Consider the following 19,793-nt stretch of genomic DNA (forward strand, 5'->3'; position numbering starts at 1 on the left):
TTGGCATGAAAGAGAGACCAGATCTATAAATAAGTTATTATTATAATTATTTACTTGAAGCTCTTCTTATGCTCAGGCAGTCAGGATTTCTCAGTCACCACTTGTCTCTGTTTTATTGCAAATGTTGTCCAAAACTGGTGGGATCCATTAAGACAGCAACAAGTTGAGGACATATTCCAGAAAGCTCAAATGCATGTGGTTTGCCTAGTACTTCTCAAGGTCATTCCCTGATAAAAAATCAGAATACAATAGCTATTGCCACATTTTATAACAATTTTCAGTTGCTCTGTCTTGTCTATGGATTCACCTCAACAAACAAAATATTGGATTGTGGCTAGATTTCAGGTTCGCTATTCAGCACTTTTTATTCGGTTATGCTTGCCACCAAAACATAGTTCTTTGGGCTTGGGAACACAGCTCAGATTTACTCCATGGGTAAAGAAACAGGAACAAAACCCAAAAACCCACTTCCTTCTTTTCCAAGAGGCAAAGAAAGAAATTAAGTGTGGGCATCTGACTCCCCGTGAAAAGCTTCTGCTGAGACTCTTTGTTTTCAAGATGATTGCTCTCAGGGCCTTCCTTGTTTCAACCTTATCATCCCACTACTGACCATTACTTGTTATGCCTCTGCAGGGCGTAGTTACTGTGAAAGATATATATGTAGGGACCATAAAGGAATATTTTTATACATATAAGGAGCACACACACACACACACACACATATATATATGTGTGTCTACCTTCTGTCTGAGAAGTAGGTTAAAACTTCAGTTAGCTGCAGAGGTGCACAGTCTTGAAATAATAAGTCTTTGAAAATGTACATAAATGATTTTAACTCCTTATTTAAAACATGAAGTATCTTTTTATATATATTGGTGATTAATTCAGTTTTATCATATTTTCTATTCACAAACTTTCCTTGCAGGCTTTAGTACTCAATGGATCTTTGTTTCTAATAATAACTAACCTTCAGTGTGGTTGATAAATTAGGCAATAGCCTTACTTCTAGGATGTTCCTTTCCTGCTGGCCACACTATTCCTGATACAAGGCAGGATGCCATTGGCCTTCTTGGCCACCTGGGCACACTGCTGGCTCATGCTGAGCCGGCTGTCGACCAATACCCCCCAGGTCCTTTTCAGCTGGGCAGCTTTCCAGCCACTCTTCTTTAGATGAGGTATGCAAGAGAAACACAGCTACTAGTCCTCCACACGCTTTCTCCTCAGAGCAGGCACCAGTGTTACCTGGAGACAAGAGCAAACACAAAACTTTTGGCAGCAGCAGTCCCCATCGACCGGGGACGTGGTGGCCCTTCTGCCTGGCTGCTTCTGCTGCAACATGCTAAGGAGGCAAGTTCCGTGCACCTTTCAGATCTTACTTTGATTTAAAGCATTTTGCCTGCTCCCAGGGGACAGGATTTTTGGGAGGTTAGCGGCAGGCATGTCTGTGGTTTGCTTGCTGTTTTTCTGGTCTGCCCAACAAATCTGCAAAGAGGCTGGCTGGCTGCGGGGGGGAGTTGGAGTCTGGTGCCTTTGGGGCATGACCTTTGTTTCCTTGGCAATTGCTTCAGCAGCTCTGGCTGGCTGGGATTAAGATTAGTTGAAGTTTCAAAAGACAAAGGGAAAGGAAACTATCAGTTTCAGGGTAAAGCAGACAGTCTATGGCTTTCCTGAGGCTTTCAGCTGCTCCAGTCGAAGGGGACAATTCAGTGCTGTTGTGACACTAGGGTGGTATTTATGCAAGAAGCCCCAGTCTGCAGCTCTGTTATTCTCTGTACTTTTAAAAACTTTTTTTAATTAAGAAGCTTATTTATGAAAATGCTGTTGCCTAAGCAGGTATTACATATGTAGCACCAGCTCAGACATTGGAATTCCACAAACCCTCTACCATTGCTTTTCTTACAGAATCATGAACAAGTGCATTACCAAGCTTAATATATGCATTCATAATTCACGATGCAGTGCAAGCAATGCCATACAGACAGACAGAAGTATATTATGGTTATTTACTCAGATTTTTCATTAGCAATGTTAGGAAATTATTTATTATCCAGTCTAACTCTTATTAAATACCTAAGTAAGTTTTTACAGTATTGAAGTCACTGTAGACATTTATGGGCTGAAACTGTTGTTTCTGACAACACTGATGCAAACATAAAGGTTTTGAGAAAGTTGTTTCTGAGTCACTGAAAACAGAATTTCTTCCTGGTGTATGTGATTTTAAACTATGATTATTTGCCAGCTTTACCAGTCTGGATATTCTCCTCTTTCATGTGCCTTGTCTGCTGCCAGCCAAAGCAGTTTTGCTGTGTTTGCACTGTCTAATACAACCTTTCACTGCTGTTCTTTGAAAATTAACACTTCTGTGAGGTTGGCAGCCCCACGAACCAAGGGCCTTGCTGCTTGTTTGTACAGCCTGTTCCAGCCATGTGGCCATCCCTGTCGGCATCCTCCATGTGGAGAGGATTTAGCTGGACAAAAACAAAGGTCATTCCTCCTGGATCTGAAATCAGACTTTTCCCTGGGAAATCAGCCCCGTTTCCCCAGCCTGCTGGGTCTGGTAGCGTTCATGAAGGCATAAGAGAGAAAGTTCAAGTTGACAGAGGCAATGTTCTGCTCTCAGAAATGTCTAAAACATCTTGTTGGTGCACTGAAAGCCCACCTGAAACTGGTGAACCCATCACTTCAGTCTCAGCCTTCTGCAGTATGGGGCTAAAGATGAGCTTTGTGCTCCAGGCAGTGGCGGGCGGAGGTGCAGAGGAGCTGGTAGCCCAGGTCCATGGCATGAACATCTCTTGGCACTCTGTGCATGTGAATGCCCACATCCAGACACTAAATGCACAAAACCACAGAACTCCTCTGAGCCTTTCCTTTGCCGAGCCTTTTAGGTAATCCTTATTTCCAGCCTCATTTTGAGAGGCTTTTCAAAAGTCTGATGACTCCTCTGAGCATATCTGTATCTTCAGAGCATGCCCACAGCCAGAATAAGGAAGACTCTGCCTCCAGAGCATCTCAAGGGATGCTCCTCAAAAAAAGAGGAAAGCCCTGGAAGGTGCCAGGGTGGAGGGCTGAAGACAGGCCTTTTTGCAAGTGTTTTTCCTTCAGCGCCCAAACTGTCACAGGCAGTGATGGGGTGATGTTTTGCAAATGCAATTAAGTGACACAGCAAATAAGGACTGCAGTTGGATTTCTTAGAACAGATGAGTTAAAACATTTGCAGACAGCATCCTCCTCAAGCTCAGGCAGAGATGTGCAACCTCAGAGTAGCAGGGCCAGCTAGTTAAAGTGCTTGCAAGTATTATTATTTTTCTATCTTTGCCTTTGTAAGTAGGGACCAAAACTTGTCAAGGAAAAAGGGGAAAATACCTGCAATTACACAATTTTGTACTGGTTGAATTCATGTTCTGCACAACATTGCGGACTGATCTCTCTCAAAAGACTTTCTATTTTAAAATGTTCTGCATGCGTTTGGTATCTCTCCTTTTAGACAATTATAGGCATATGTGCCACCAATTTGCTGTGGTGATAAAAATGTGAGGGGAATTATATTATTAATGTTAAAATTTTATGTGTGGTGGACAGGCAATAAAATGTCAGGTTTTGGCTCCAGTTCTGGAGATTTGATCCCATGTCAAAACACAGGTCGAGATCAGTTGCTGAAGGTAGTTTTTCCTGCTGTTAAATGGTTTACTCAACAATACTCAGTGTACTCACTATACTCACTATACTCAACAACTCTAAACCCAGCTCTGCAAGGCATCCCAGCTTGTCTGGATTCTATTTAGTATTGGAAGAGACATTTCATATTTCAGTCTGCTTTAAATAAAAATTCAGGGGACAGATCTGAGTGCAGCAGCAGGCTGAGGAAGCCATCCGCTGAACTCCTTAGATTGTTATAATTTCTTAGAAATCTCCTGTTCAACAGATGTTATTAAGGAATTGCTACCAAGAGCACCAGGATTATTTAATTCATGACAGAAGCAATTAGGCAACGCTGACAAATTGTTATTGTGGCTATGCTACAAAACATGTGTTATTGGTTTTAGCAAGGAACACGCCTGGAGTAAAACTCAACCAATACTTTCTGCTCACCTCCGCTCCAAGTCACCCACCCTTCACCCATGGCCTTTCCTCCTGTGTTGCAGACTGTGCTCTGATGCTTCTTGAGAAACAACATGGAAAAACAGCTAAACAACCACAAAATCCCTACCCTTGTTACTCCAGGATGGCCAGAAGCCCCTGGGAGCATTGTGGTACGGGGGTGGGATGGAGGAGGTCAGACCTTCGCTCTGCTGCTGGTACAACCCATCCATTGGTGTTGCAGCCCCATGAGATAAAAAGCTGTCAGTACAGACGGATGCACTGCTGAAATTGTAGCTGCACTGTGCTGCAATTAAGGTACTGCATTTCACATTACTGTGCTGTACTTTTTATTTTATGAGGAACTGTATGCATCTTCATTGTGTGTTGGTTATTTAAGAGAGTGTCTATGCAACAGCTATGCAATTTTGTGCCTATTTTATAGTCTCATTTTGCTTCATGCAGAAGCCTTCATAATGATTTGTTTGATTAGCAGTACAAATAAGTGCTCTGTAATAGATAAAATAAAAAACAGCTAATAATTCATGGCATATATAAAATTAAAAATATATTATATTAAATATATTAAATTAAAAATAAACTACTTGACAGATTTTTCCTTGGCTTGCTCATAGCTACAAGGGATAATAATTTTAGAAGAGGGACCTTAAATTCAGTATTCTCGGACATACATCACTATTTACATCCGTATCTGTCTAGTTACCAAGAGATGAGTCACACCATTGATCATTCTATTCAGAAGGTTACTTAGAGAACAATGTAAATAAGTTCAAGTCACCATCTTGCAGTATTCATTGATTCCTAGGCTACAGTTCTTCCCAGGGTAACCTCAGTTATCACACCATAGTTATGAAATGCACCACTCGGTGTAGAAGAGCATTTGAGTCAGTGAGCTGATTTCTGTAGCATCCTGTCTACAACAGGGATGAAAATTGTTGTTAAGAGCTGAGTGATTCAGGCTGAAGTAATATGAACCTCTGCAGTCTGGTAATGTACTTTCTCAGGACCTCTGAGGCTCCCCTGGATCTCCACGTGATGGTTTGCATGGTAGCAGCCGTTGTGTCTCCCCCACCCTGTAGAACTGGTTTCAGCCCCATGGTGAATTGGTGTTCCATGCAGCGCCACTGCACTCTCCAAACCTCCCATCCTGGCCTGCCCCACGTTCTGCTCTGCTCTCTGCTGAAACCAGCTGGAGGTATTTTTCTGAAATAAGATCTCCATCATTGCTGTGACTTGTGTCTCTGGGCAAAGATTGGCTTCCCATGCTTTTTGGAGAGCTGTGGGACATGTGAAGCTCCTGGCTTCTCCTCATGCCGCTCACAAACCACCCACCACTAGACCAGGAGCGTTTTGTAGACCGTCAATGAATATCATGAACTTTCTGAATCTTGAGCTCCCAGATGGGCTTTTGGCTCTGCGCACCCCTATGCACATTAGTATTAGAGTTGCTGGAGCCAGCTGCACGGCTGTTGATGTAGGCACTTGGCCTTCTATCTCCCTTCTCACGGGTCACTCGTGTCCACATTTATACATCCGCAGCAGAGATGCCGCACTTCCATTTCTGCTAGAAGCATTGCAATGACCAAGGAAGGTGAAACCACAGCACTGATTTCGCGCTGGAGCTAGCACAAGCAGAAGTCTGACCTGCGTCCTGCCAAGGGGCAGCAGGTGCCCTTGCTGGGTGCTGCTGGAGCTCCTGCCCTACAGTGATGCTGAGAGCTGCTTCTGATGCACGGTCCCTCGGCCGTCATGGCATGTAAAGTTACAGACTCACAAGTCCATGCTTCGCTTGGCACTGTACGGCTTCTGCTTGAGGAATAATGCTGTCTCAAGCCCATATCTCAAACATTTGACCTGCTAATTTCACTAGCGGGAGAATAAGCTAATAAGAACTATTCTTAAAATGTTGACACTTTTGTTTGTTCGTTTCATTGGCCGAAGTGTCACATTTTAAACTACTAGCTTCGATAACTCTTCAAGGTCACCTGTCCCAGAGCAGTTCGGTCTCACAGCTCACTGGGCTCCCTCCCTCTGGAATGTGTCTGGAGCCACTGCAAGCATGGAAGATGCCGTGGATAATTTCTGTGAGTAGGGAAAAACAGATACGAGATGATACAGGGCCAGCTTTGATCTTTTGTATATAGACATTTTTTCCCATGCTGAAGTACAGGAAATGTTTATAGTAACTGAGCTAGGAGGTAAATAGTGATCACTGTATTGCGACAGCAGCTGCACATAATTTATACTGCTACGCAGTAAATTTGCACAAGGTTTGGAAGGCTTTTTCAAGATCTGTGCTAAAATAGCTCCAGTGAAACCATTCTGTGTGGCCAGATTCACTGTGTGTTTCAGACAGTTCTTAAAACTGGCCTTGGTATTTTTTAACAGAGCTTCTACACAGCAGGTACAGTCCCTGGGTCTCAGGGGAGATGGAAAAAAATCTGCAACTGGGTTATAACAGGGAAGAAGGGGCAACTGTCACATGGCAGGAAGGGCAGAGTGACCTACATCAAAAGTGCAAACTGCTCTACCCCCAGCAGGTGAAAATTTTCAGGACAAGCAGTTGCTGGCAAACTGCCCGTTGGTGGCTATAAAAATTCTTCTTTGGATATGGATTTCCAAAAGCCAAACAAAAATAAATGATATATGCAATATATGAATTAACTCAGTCGTGCAACAACTCGGGTTGGACAGGAGCTGTTTTTCAGCTCTGAGGAACATCTGTGCTTTGTCAGCCCTGTCCTTAAATTGGTGAGCATCATGCAGTTCAGGACTCATTTTTGGCATCAGCACTGTGCAGGGATGGTGGAGGTGGCTGGTCAGGGAGGGACACACTGGTGAGAAAGTCCGTGTGTCAGGAGTGGCAGCAGTATCCTGGAATAATGCACAAAAACCATATTCTGTGTTTAGGTCTTAGATGTTTTTTCTCTTATGCCCCTATAAGCAGCTTGACCAGAAGAAGTCCAGATTCTCTTTAAGCCATATCCTTGTCTGCTCTCTGCTGAATAAGCAGAGAAATGAGGATGGATTTGCATCTACCGAGAACATTCAAGGTTCATGTGAGTTGAAGGCACATGTTGATTACTCACAACCATGAAGTGCCAGTGCAGTAGATTACTCTCTTTTTTCATAGAATTGAGGGAACAACTTTAAGTAATGGCAAATTGATTAACTGCCCTTGATGTCACATTTATAAATGTTCCTTCTGAATTTTCCTGATATTTTCTTGCAGTCTCTTTAACCCTGCAGGCCACTGACTTAAGCCTTTGGTTAGGAAATGCTCATAGTCTCACTGGCAGAACAAAGAAGTTACTTGCTAGGAGACAAATGCACACACACCCCCTTTTTTTTTTTGTTTTTTGACTGAAGCACTCTCAGTAGTAACAAAAATAAACAAATAAAATCCAGGAAATACAGCATCCAGAAGTATTTGCCCAGTTTGAATGTTTTTTCTCCCTGTGTGCAATAGTTCCCTGCATTGCTGTTTAGTCTGTTTTTCCAGGAAAGTTAAGTTGTCTTGCTTTTAACAATTTTTTAATTCCTCAGGCATTTCAAACAGATTTGATCTATTTGGTTTTTATTTTCCTTAGCTGCCTCCTCAGCTCTTTCCCCCCACCCTCCACCCCCACCCCATGCTGATCTGGATGCAAAAATGAGACTGACTGGGAGCAGGGAAAAGGAGCAGGGGAGAGAGCAGGAGAGAGGTATGGAAGGGCAACACCCGTTCTTTCTGGTCATGGGAGTCACTGGGCCAGCTCGGCTACCGGTGAAGGGTCCGAGGGGATTTCCCTGGGACTCCTCAGGAGGAAAATGGCTGCAAGGCAGGTGAAAAGGCAAGAGAGGCTAAGGGGAACAAAGGTTCAGAGATCATACATTTAAGTCCTTTGCAACTCCTGCTAAGGGCTCAGGCTCAAATCTAGCCATTGCTCTTGCACTGCTGGACACCAGCAGAGCTGTGGTGCAGGATGCTGGCTGCATGCGCAAAAAATGCAATGTGCTAAGACTTGTTTCAGACTTACCTAAGAGTGCTTTCAGTTAAAGTGTCCTATTCCACATGCACTACAGTCTACAGTCATGGTCATGGACAAGTCAGGTAAGATTTTTTAACTTGTCAAGCTGCCATAACCAGACCTCAAGCCTAAGTCTTGAGATTGGCTATGAAAGGTAAGCCGTACATCAATGGGCTTCACTGAACTTACATTCTCATGCAACCATTTTCCTCTAAAACATTATCTTTTTATTTTTATTTTTTTAAAAAGATGCTTTGTAAGAAACAAGATGCTTTTCTAAACTGAAGGGGAAAAAATAGATTATGGACACACTTCATCTTCTAGCAGTGACTTCTGCTGTCACAAGTAGAAGACAGTCAGCTGGTCATTTTGATATTTAGAGTTTTTACCAAGAAGAGATTGAAACTAAGTGTTCAGGTCTTGTTGGTACTTCATGGCTGCCAAAGTTTATGTTTATTTTAAAACCTTAATTGCGCAGACAAATGTAAAGCAGCTCCTGGTACACGCAGACATAAGCCAGCTGCAGAACATCACTGCAGCCCATATGGCTGTAAAATTTGTTGCAGAGTATCCTCAGGCGCACTTCAGTCATTAAACTGTCATCTTTGCATTTTGTGTATTGATTGAATAGGGTAGCTGAACTTTCTTCTCTTCTCCTTTCTTTTTTAAAAATTATTTTTACATCAGAACTTTTATTTATAGCAGTCTAAAAGCAGAGATCAAGAGAAAAAGTGTATGACTTCTTCCCGAAATGACTAACTGGATATTTTTCTTCATCATTAAGCTACAGAGTTTAGCTAAACTGCGTGATGAGAGGGTACTTCATATAGCATTGAGAGTATAAAAAATATGCCATTCAGATTAAACTAAGACATAAACCAAACTTCATTTTCTGGATAACATGCAAGCCCAAATTTCTGAAGTAATTAAATCTCTCTCTGGCTTGTAGAAAAAGTAAATGGTGGCTCTAGTTTCCTTCATACTCCAGATTGTGCCTGTCTAAATTGAGCTTCATTCTGTACCTGCCAGTTTCAGATCCTTGCAACACCCTTCCTCTCTTCTATATTTATACGGTTTCACTGAGTGTATTTGAGCCCCTGGCTCATTCCCCTGGGTTTCAGCAGGCGGATGGGGAGGGGATAGCTGTAAGAAAACCGTTAGCACTTCAGAATTCTTTATAGTGGGTAGGTGTAAATAATACAAAGGAAAACCAAATACAAGTGTTGCTGTACCTGGCATGAGCTCTCCTTCTGACCGCTCTCAGCTGGGGTATGTTCCTGGGGATGCTCTGCATGAGCATCACCATATCCACTGGGGTATCTCCAAAGGTGGTCACTGGGTGGTTTTGGTTTTGCCTTTATTTAAAATTAAATAGGAAGAGGCTAAAATGAGGATTGCAATGATGATATATTACAGAAGTACCTCAAAGCATCTGAAAAATAAGTCCAGGTCCTTAAGCTGTATGGGTTTTGCCTAAGAGATGCAAAAATGCCATTTACGTCACCAAGGCCATTAATGGGGCCAATACCAAATGTCAGCCCTGCATTGAGAGGTTGTTGTTACTAGTGGCATTGCAGGCATGCATAAGCAATGCATGGGAACATCAAAGCCCCCGGTACAACAATCTGGACAGTTGGGGCTGAGACTGGTCCCACTGTGGACAGGAGACCAACAACACTTGCATCCCTTGGCATCTTTGCCATGACTGGCATGACGCCAGGGTTTTTGGTGTTCACAGGAGAGACCCTTGCCCCGAAGACAGGGCTCGCCTGCTGGAAGAGCGGTTATCCAGCCAGGAGAGGACCACGGCTTTCCTCCTTCATCAGGCTTTCCAAATCAAAGACGACATCATCTCCTACCTCCAGGGAAGCAAAGGTTATCAGCATGGGGTGGCCGCTGCCCGGCAGCTGCAGGAAAACCACATCCAGACCATTACGAGCATCGTTAAAAAGCTCAGCCAGGACATTGAGGTAATACATGCCAAGGAGCGTTTCCCTGCTTTAGTGGTGCAGCTCTAGACCGTTCAGCACTACTATTGGCTTCAGGGGCAGAAAAGTACTCAATGTGACCACTATGTTTTAGTTAAATTCTGATTTTTCTTGTAATGTGGTGCTTACAGTTACTTGTGAAAACAGGAGGGAGGGAACTGGGGAAAGTAAAAAAAAAGGAAAGTAAAATGAAATAAAAAGCGGGTTAATGAGTTCTGGGGTTGATTTAATTCAAAGGGTCAGATTCTGTTTGCTTTCAGTTTTGTTGGATTGAGGGAGATTGAGATCAAGGTAAATAAGGAGTAAGCTGTATTTTCATCTAACATATAACATCAAGACTCAACTTTGGGTTTACTTCTTAGTTTTCCTGATGCAGTTGTTCTACTTCTTTACATAACTTCTGCATGCAAACGTAATGAAATATTGCTGAAACTCTTCACAAAGCTCACTGCAGACCGAAATGGAGGTTCAGATTCACATTTTATTTAAACTGACTAATGTGTGCTGGAAATGCATGGGATGCCCTTATTCTGGCTAAAGACTTTTGATCATTTGCTATTATTTGTCAAATTTGTATGAGAAATTTACCAACACTGTTTGATTTTTCTTTTGGGACAAAGGTGTAAAATACAAAAATATAATGAAATAGACTTCTCCAGAGATTTGTTTTGTCCTTTGAAGTGTTAAATGACTTAAAAATGCCACTAAATTCACAAAACATGTTTTTCTTGTGCTTGGAGAAATATTTGATCTTCTGTACATTTATCTTAAGAAGTATGCAATCATGGCTCACCTGAAATTAATCTGAATTAAAACTAGGGTCTGTGTTCATTTCACACTGATTTAATTTTCAGGCTTTTGATACTATAGAATCATAGAATAGAATCATAGAATCGTTTAGGTTGGAAAAGACCTTTAAGATAAGCAAAGCTATAAAACCACTTACTTATTGTATATCATCCAATTCCTCTAACCCTATCCAGTTCAAGTATGTACAGGACCGTTTTGCTAGAAAAACGCTTAAGATGCTACCAGCATCTAAATCTAATCTTTTTCCTTAGTTGTAAAGTACTCTTCTCTAGATACGAATCTCAGGTGCGTGTTTGCTTTGTGGATTTTGGTTGTGAGGATTTGATAAGGGTAGAGTACCAACAGCACAGAAAATAGTACAGTGAGACATGTCAATCAAAACCACTACAGAATAAGTGGAGGTTTGGAGAATTGCTCCTGGCATGCAGCAAATGAGAATGCTTGAGCAACATTGATTTATCAGGCATTATTAAAAAAAAAAAAAAAAAAGGATCCACCAGGAAATGTGACTCACTCATACTTCAAAACTTCCCCAAAGCATGAACAATATCCTTCAAAAACAACCTGCTTTGGGGAAGATGCTGGCATGCCGTTGCCACCAGGAATGAAAGTGAGCCCAAGTAAACGCACTGCTCTGCCAGAGCCAGAAAAATGCCCTGGCTACTGCTGCAGCAGGGACATCAAAGCAATTAGTTCCAGGTGGAAAATGACCAGACCTTTGATAAAGGCGTCCTTCACAATCCCAGGATAGGATTGCAAATTGCAAGAGAAAAGCATGGATACTAAAACCCTAGGGGCAGAGGGGAGATGTGCCTGGCATTGCCTCTGGTAACAGCCGTAAGATAACCATGTCTCAGCTGAGGGGATGCGCACAGCCTATCAGTCACAAGCATGATGTTGTGCACGTGGCTCTCTTGCCCAGGGGTGGTGAGCTCTGGGACGGGAGCGCTGCCAAGAGCCCAGGCAACTAGCTGGAGAAGGAGAATATCGATTTCCCTTGATAAACAGGAGGCTGCTGCTTTCCATCCTAATGTACAAGTGTCTCATGCTGCATTTGCCAGCAAGGGAGTGGTGGTCCTACTCTGTGCCTCTGTCTTCACAGACTTGTGGCATCAGATTTGAGTTGCCAAATATACTGCCAAAAATACACTTGAGTTGTGCAATACATTCAACCCTTTGAGAACATTATCTTCTGACACAGAACAAAAATAGGAATACCAGGTCCCAGCACAGTATTTCAGTTATCCATACTCTGTGTGCAGGGCAGCCAGGATTATTTGTGAATAACTGCATAAAAGATTTGAATGAAATTTTACTCCAGAGTTATTGCAGCTTTCCCCGCTCACCTGTGCCCCACTTTTGGCAGATGCTGTCTCCTTTTCTGGCGAAGTGGGACAGCAGTACCACATGGGGACCCAGTGCTATGGGTATTTGCATGTGCCACTACACCGTCCCTGCTTGCAGCCGACTGGGGAATGTTTGCCCTGACCCTGTTTGCAGGGGCACGACCACAGAGGAAGAAGGTCAGATGCTGTGTCCAGACACACAAGCTCAGGGCATCAGCACAACCCTACGGAAACCCAGCCGGACTGTCCCTGAGCCCTCCCATGGCCCTCATGGTGGGACAAGCCCCCATGACCCGCAGGACAGGCAAACTCATCTGCAACAAGTTTGCCAAAATTTAAGCATTTGCAGTTGAAATTTTCCTCAATATTTGGCCTTTTCTATATTTTTTTAATTCACTCAGCAGGGAACATTCCAAATAAAAAGCCACTCTATTTTCGCACAAATAGGATATTGCATAAAAAGAGGTAAAAGCTGTGGTTTGACCAGCTGAAGTGCTGTGTAGTGCTGAATTACACTGAAATATCAGCCCCAGGCTTATCCTTTCAACCTGAGAAGTAAAATCAGGAGATTTTAGAAATCATTCTCCCCTTCCGCTCCATATCTGTAAAAGGTCACAGTAGCTGCACAAGGGCTTCCTAAAATTAATGCTTGTGACACATTCAGATACCATCAGGACAAGCCACTTCAAAAGAGCCTGCAGGGCGGTTACTCCTTCCATCTTTAGATCAGATCTTTAATACTGCGCAATAAAATAGAAATCAGGCCACATACTGAACAGTAAGTGTAAAGCAAGGCATTAAAGAGCTCCTTATACTGACCTGCATCCATGTTCAGGGCTCGGTGGGTATATCTGTAATGTGCTTTAACAGCAGGTCCGTGCCTTCACTGGAGCAAAAACCCGCCCTGTGCAGGACTGTGTGTGTTAAGGACATGTTTTTATACATGCCAGGTGTGGTGCATTAGCTTGGATATAAGCATCAAGGAATAACGGATTCAAACTAAAGAAGAATAGATTTAGAATAGACATTAGAAAGAAATTTTTTATAATGTGGGTGGTGAAGCACTGGCACAGGTTGCCCAGAGAGGCAGTGGAGGCCCCATCCCTGGCACCATCCCAGGCCAGGTTGGACGGGGCTGTGAGCACCCTGATGTGGTTAAAGCTGTCCCTGCTCACTGCAGGGGGTTGGGCTGGGTGGCCTCTAAAGGTCCCTTCTAACCCAAAGCATTCTATGATTCTATGATTCTGTGATTCTATGATTTGTGCATTTGCAGCATGGGCAGACTGGGCTCAGGGCAGAGATCCTGTGCCCATCTCTGCTTTGCCTTGTCCACCCTGCAAAGCAATGCCCTCAGGCTGCTGCAAAACACTCAGTTTAGCTATTGCCTCCGTCCTAGAAATGCCTGGTACCCCCCTGTTGAAAGGATCCTGACTTAAAAAACCCTGTGTTATTTATTATGGGCTGCACTGTACTGTGGATGTTTGGGAGGGACAATAAGATTCATTTACCCATTTTTGAGTTTCCTAATTTTTGTGTGCTAGACTTTTCAACGTAAAGCACATTTTTAAGGGAAAAATGGATATATTATTTATGCAGATATGTATTTTTGAAAGAAAAAAACCCACACTGTTACTTTCTCCAAGAAACAAACCCAAGTTTTTAGACCTGCTGCCATAAATGGTGCTTTGAACCCTACTTTGAAACAAAAAAAAAACAAAGCAGAAAACCGAAAGTGCATTAATGGTCTTGAATTTACAGGTTTTGGAGAGGCAAATAAGAACAAGGGATGGTGCTGCAGTACAAACTAATTTTGCTGTTCAAAGTCTGGACCATAAATACATCCAGGGTCTTGGAGACCTGCGTGGAAGAGTGGCAAGGTAAGGAATGCATAATGGCCCTCATTTTCATCTCTGCAAGTCGATTTGTGCAGAGCAGATTCAGAGTGGGCATGAATGTACTTTGCACTCATTTTATATCTCCATTTTAGAGCCAGATCTGTACTTCACACTCTCCATGTTAGAAAAATTCTCAAGCCAGGGAAAAATAACTATATTTTCTTGTCTCATTCTTCATCACACACTTAACATTTTAGAGAATTTTTTCTTCTCCAGTCTGGCTAGACTTCAGCTGAAGTGGTTATTTCCTCCTACTTAAACTCTCCTGTTGTTTCAATAAAAACCTGCCTTGGAAAATAGGTCTTGTTGAACACACTCTATTTCTTCTTTTGGTGAGATTATAAGTTTTCATTGGTGCAAGTAATTACATGTAAATAACATAGGTGGACTTCTGTGGGGTGCTTAGTAACATAAAAAATGATGATTAAAAGAAAGGCAAAGTGAAACTGTGCTGTGTAATATCAAGAGAGCACATGGATTAAGAACTGTCTGAACTGATATATTGGAAAAAGTAATAAGTGAGGAAGAAATCTCCCTGAACTGGTGTGTTTCTAGTGGTTGGGTTTTCTCTCTCCAGAGGCCAGTCATATGCTTTTCATATAAACCACTGCTGTTAACATTTGTAGATAATACAAACATTGGTCAAGTGGAGACAAGGCTGTAATTGAGAATAACCAGGAATATTGGCCATGTGGACTGATTGAGAAAAAAAGGTATTTTATAAACCCAACGAGACTGTTCCACTACTGAGTGTCCCCTGAAAAGTTTGGGGACTATGGCAGGTAAATCACTTACCGTGAGATCTTACAATGAGGCAGCATCAGAAATGCCAGGAGTATGGTCTTAAACAAGAGAAGCAGAGGACCCATAAATAGGGAGGTTATTTTAGCTCTATATATGGCACAGAATTAATACCAGAATACTGTACTGAGCCCAGAGTCCCCTTTCTGAAATTAAAAACTTGATATGGTGTAAAGAAGAGCCAGGAATATGATGGTGGGACAAGGAAAATTTCTGGCTGAGAGAAGTATACATCTGTGTATAGTTTATAGCAAAAAATAAATCCAGAGATTTCTTCATTTCCATGTATAACCACCAGAAGAGAAAGGAAAAAAATTATAGAGTACCCAAGGACTCCAGACTACTGCAGAGAGACCCAAGAATCCAAAATGAGAAGCTGAAGCCAACACATTCAAAGTTGGCAGGAAAAGGATGCAGGAAAAAGATAGGGTTTTTTTAACCTTGTGGCTGATTAGCACTGGAACAAGGTAGGAGGTGATCCTGCAAGAACCTCTTGATATTTTGCAGTTCAGGTTGGCAGACTCTCTAGACGATATGCTTTTAGCAAAGCCATAACATTTGACGGGTAAAGTGTCTCACTCCTCTTTTCCCAGTGTTTTCCTGGGTGCGATGCTTCCCTTTGTCAGCTGCACCAGGGATTGCTCCCATCTTCTGTGCTGGAGCATTTGCCTGAAGCAAAGGAAAGCAAAAGCACTTAGGGAAAACAGGAAAATAGGGTAATTGTGGGAGAAAAAATAAGCAGTCCACTTCTACTTGTGTAAAGGAAAAAAAGACACCAGAAGAAACAAGAGGTCAAGTACTCGTGGAGGCCCACAACATTTTTTATGAGGTCCTTCTTCCTCTTCCTTCCTTGCCCATTTTTCAGGTGCACTGGTTGGCCTTTCCCACGGATAGAAGGGAGGATCCCAAAACACACATACACAATCACACATAAAAAACTATCATGAGGGCACCAAAGTCAGCGTCTTATGATGCTGGAAACTAAGTCCTTAGACCCCCTTTATTTCTAAGGAGAGAGAGCAAAGAAAACAGCAGTTTTTCTAGCTTCATCCAAACATACTGGTATTGCAGAGCCAGAGCTGGCATTTCAGCAGTGTTTCAACAGCAATATTATAATGCAGTTTTATGCAAATGATTGCCATTAAGCTAAAGCATAGTATAGTTTTATGTGATTCATGGATCATCAGCACTTTCTTGTTTTTCTTGCTGCTGAAGTTCCCCTCTGGAAATGCCAAGCCTTAACTGCATACCTGCCCTCAGCATCGTGGTTGAGGACTGAGCCAGAACTGACAGACAGAGGACTACCATTATAGTAATGATTAATATTTTGATTTTTCATGTTTCTTTGACCTTGAGTTTCAGGATTTAAAATTTCTATGTATATTAAAGAGAGCCCAGAGTGGCTGGAGAAAAATGCACGTGTTCATATAATTTACATTTATTGAATGAATAGAAATCTTCCAGATGCAAACTTGCAATGACAGTTTTCCTCTTGATTTGTAGCCTAACCTTAATCCAAGGCTATCTGGGATGAAATGAACCTTAAATGGAGCCACTGCTCTTTCTCACAGCAGATGATTCATCCTTCTGTATTCTGCCATGTGTAAAGGATTAATGTGGATTAGCTCTTGTAATTCAAATTGTGTCTATTCTTTTACTCTGTCTTTCCCTGAAAAACAGATGGAGACCTCTCGCCAACTACTGAGGTGGTTTCCCATTAATTCTTGGACCTCCTGACTACATTTCTACATTACATGTAAACATTTCTACATTACATGTAAACATTTACATGTCAAACAGAAGTGATCTAAAAAACCCAGCCTTCAGCATCTCAGCTATAATGGCATTCCCACTGAATTAACTATATATTTTATTTGTATTCTAACTCTTAATAAGAATTCCTTTGGGCAAGGGAGTATGTCTTAAAGTAATAAGAATTAGGTAATCAACTGTAAAAAAAGCCACACTTCTGATAAATATTAATTCATTCTCTTCAGCTTCACAAACAAAAGAATAACTGAATGCACAAATGAGTAAACAATGCGCTTTACACAGATAGTTACATTTGACTTATTTTTCTTGTGAACTTTTTTGTTGCTCAGAGAAGATGTCCAATGTAGCAGTAGACAGTCAAAAGCCCTGGTGTGTACCCATGAAGTTACTCGACATTTCAGAAAATACAATATTTCACCAAGTACAGCAGTCCAATATATGCTCTTCCTTCCCTGACTTTGGAGGACAAAGCTCCTCGAACATATAGCAGGTAGCTGTGTTCCTGTCTCTAATTAAATGCTTTGATATAACCATCAGAGGCTTTTATTTCTTTATATTTTTTAATTTATATGCAAATCTCATAGGAGGACCATTCTGTACCATTCTGTACCATTCCCAGTCTGCCTGCATTGCTGCTTGCACACTCTCCAGCCTCTGTTTTGTATGACTGGAAAACCATGATCTTACCGTAAGCTGCTGAATATCTTCTACAGGAAACATCAAATTAGGGCAAGACTTAAGCAAATCCCAAGCATCCCCTTCTCTTCACAACTCAATCTGCCAAACAGCGATAATGCATTTAACTACTTTGCATGTAATAATGCTATTATGCATAGGGAAAGTCATATCTGAGCGGGCCCAGAGATTTAAGGTACATCAGCAGTGCTGAGGGTCTTTGCAAAGCTTGCCACGTCTGCAGGTCCCCAGGCACAGCTCTGACCTGTCAGGCTACGCAGCAATGCAGACGTAGTTGCATTAATCCCATGCTGCAAGCCTAGTTTTTGTGCTTTTTGGATCCTATCGTCAAATCCTCTGTTTTTTAAGTATTCTCAGTATGGAATATTCAGGTTTCTTTCTCTTGTAACTGAAATTATGTCTTCTTACTGCTACAGATCCATTAATCCTCTTCTTTCTCACACTGCACTTCTTGTGAAGCTTTGTAATTGTTGCCTTGGGGTGGGACTTTCCTAAGGGAGTGGTGAACCCCGATCCTCTGATCTCTGTTGAAAAGCTGGCCCTCATGTAGGTCCAGTCAGTCATCAACCTCACATCGCAACTGCAGCCTCATTTTGTTTGTGCTCATCTACCTCAACATTTCCACCCAGCCCTGCGAGTGCGAGGAGCCCCTGACCTCCGCAGTGCTGGCTGTCCCCCTGTCTCACGTCGTTCATTTGTCCATTTTAAATGCAAGATATTTTGGTGAATGCAGCTGAAGGAGTTTAAATAGGAAAACAACAAATGCTCCTTACAAAACACCAAGGTTTTTTCTTTAAAAGTGACCTTCCCCAACATCTGCATGCAGCTGGTGGAGGATGCAGGCTGGGGTGGTTTTGGCAGCGGTGCGCCGTCTCTCCTGGTAGGCATCCAAAACATCCCCCTTAGCGCGGCCTTCCACTACTGAAAGGGGGCCTACAGGAAAGACAGGGACAAGCTTTTTAGCAAGGCCTGTTGTGACAGGACAAGGAGTAATGGATTTAAACTAAAGAAGAATCGATTTAGACTGGACATAAGGAAGAAATTTTTGACAATGAGGGTGGTGAAGCACTGGCACGGGTAGCCCAGAGAGGCGGTGGAGGGGACCTGGGACCTTTCATCTCCCGGGACCATGCTCCCCCCTCACCCTCCCCTCGCTGGCTCCCAGCTTGTTTTCTAGGTTTGCAGCCGGAGAAGCTGTGATGGCAGCCAGCTCTGGAACAGCCCCCTCCCTCTCCAGATCCGTGTTCACCTTCTCAGCTATTTTGTAGTAGTTTTCCAAATCAATGGTTTATTTTGATCAAAGTTCTGGCCTTTGTACAAAGCCTCTATTAGCTGCAGTAACTTTTTTTATGTCCTTGATCTACACCCTCTGTAGGTGTATCACAATATCTAAGCATCATCAGGAGATGACAAAAAGCTGGTCTATTTAAACTGTCAAAATTTCTCTTTAGATTCTTTCTCTGTCAACAGCACCAGCTTTATTTGGTGGTGATGTTTTGGAGGATAATTTCTCTGGCATTTTAAAACTTAGCTGTTTTCCTCTCTCAACTTCTATTCCATTATTTATATTAAATTGTGCACTGTTTTGTGGCATTAAGGTATTTTTTTCCACACTCTTGCATTGGGGCAGGCAGTTACTCCTGGGGGGGCCAACATGCAGGAGGTGCGCAGAAGGGGAAATCTATGTCTCCTTGCTCATGTTAAGTATATGTATAATGTTATATCTATAATTGCATATACACTAAAGAAAGTATTCTTGCTTATGTCAATTTTTTTTTATATATATGTACATATATATATCTCTACCTACTGTGCATACACAATGTGTGTGTATATATACATACACATTAAAGACAGGGGCTGAAACAGTCATTCATTCTACCTGGAAAGGATAGCTGGTTGAATGCTGTTCAATCCCTGGGCTACTCAATTTATGTCGCCACTCTCATGTCGTTCATTTGTCCATTTTAAATGCGATGACATATTTTGGTGAATGCAACTGAAGGAGTTTAAATAGAAAACGACAAATGCTCCTAACAAAACACCAAGGTTTTTTCTCTAAAAGTAATCTTCCCCAACATCTGCATGCAGCTGGTGGAGGATGCAGGCTGGGGTGGTTGTGGCAGTGGTGCACCGTCTCTCCCGGTAGGCAATCCAAAAGCTGGGGGTGCTCGGAGTGCAGATTAGCCTCTTGATTTGCACTTCAGATTTGATTTAATTTGTGGAGATTGGACAGTGGGAAATCAGGGGGGGACTCAGTCCGGCAGGGTGAGCTGTGGACAGCTCTTGCAACTCCCCTGGAGCCTGCAGGCACCACAAGGAGGTCTGTGGTACGAGGAGCCCACGGGCATCACTGCTGCAGCTGAGGGCATTGCC

The 19,793-nt window shown here is 42.5% G+C and overlaps 1 protein-coding gene across 1 annotated transcript in view; it reads left to right on the forward strand.

The window, feature by feature from the left end:
- The first annotated feature begins 1,336 nt into the window (after positions 1 to 1,336).
- The window catches only part of FAM81B (family with sequence similarity 81 member B), a 31,048-nt gene continuing 12,591 nt past the window's right edge, over positions 1,337 to 19,793 (forward strand). The window contains exons 1-4 of the mRNA XM_075726968.1: positions 1,337 to 1,356; positions 1,742 to 1,749; positions 9,852 to 10,078; positions 14,011 to 14,129. Coding sequence (XP_075583083.1) covers positions 1,337 to 1,356; positions 1,742 to 1,749; positions 9,852 to 10,078; positions 14,011 to 14,129 — 374 coding nt within the window. The remainder of the gene's footprint in view (positions 1,357 to 1,741; positions 1,750 to 9,851; positions 10,079 to 14,010; positions 14,130 to 19,793) is intronic.

Source organism: Pelecanus crispus, chromosome Z (genome assembly GCF_030463565.1).
Source record: "Pelecanus crispus isolate bPelCri1 chromosome Z, bPelCri1.pri, whole genome shotgun sequence".
Classification (NCBI taxonomy): Eukaryota; Metazoa; Chordata; class Aves; order Pelecaniformes; family Pelecanidae; genus Pelecanus; species Pelecanus crispus.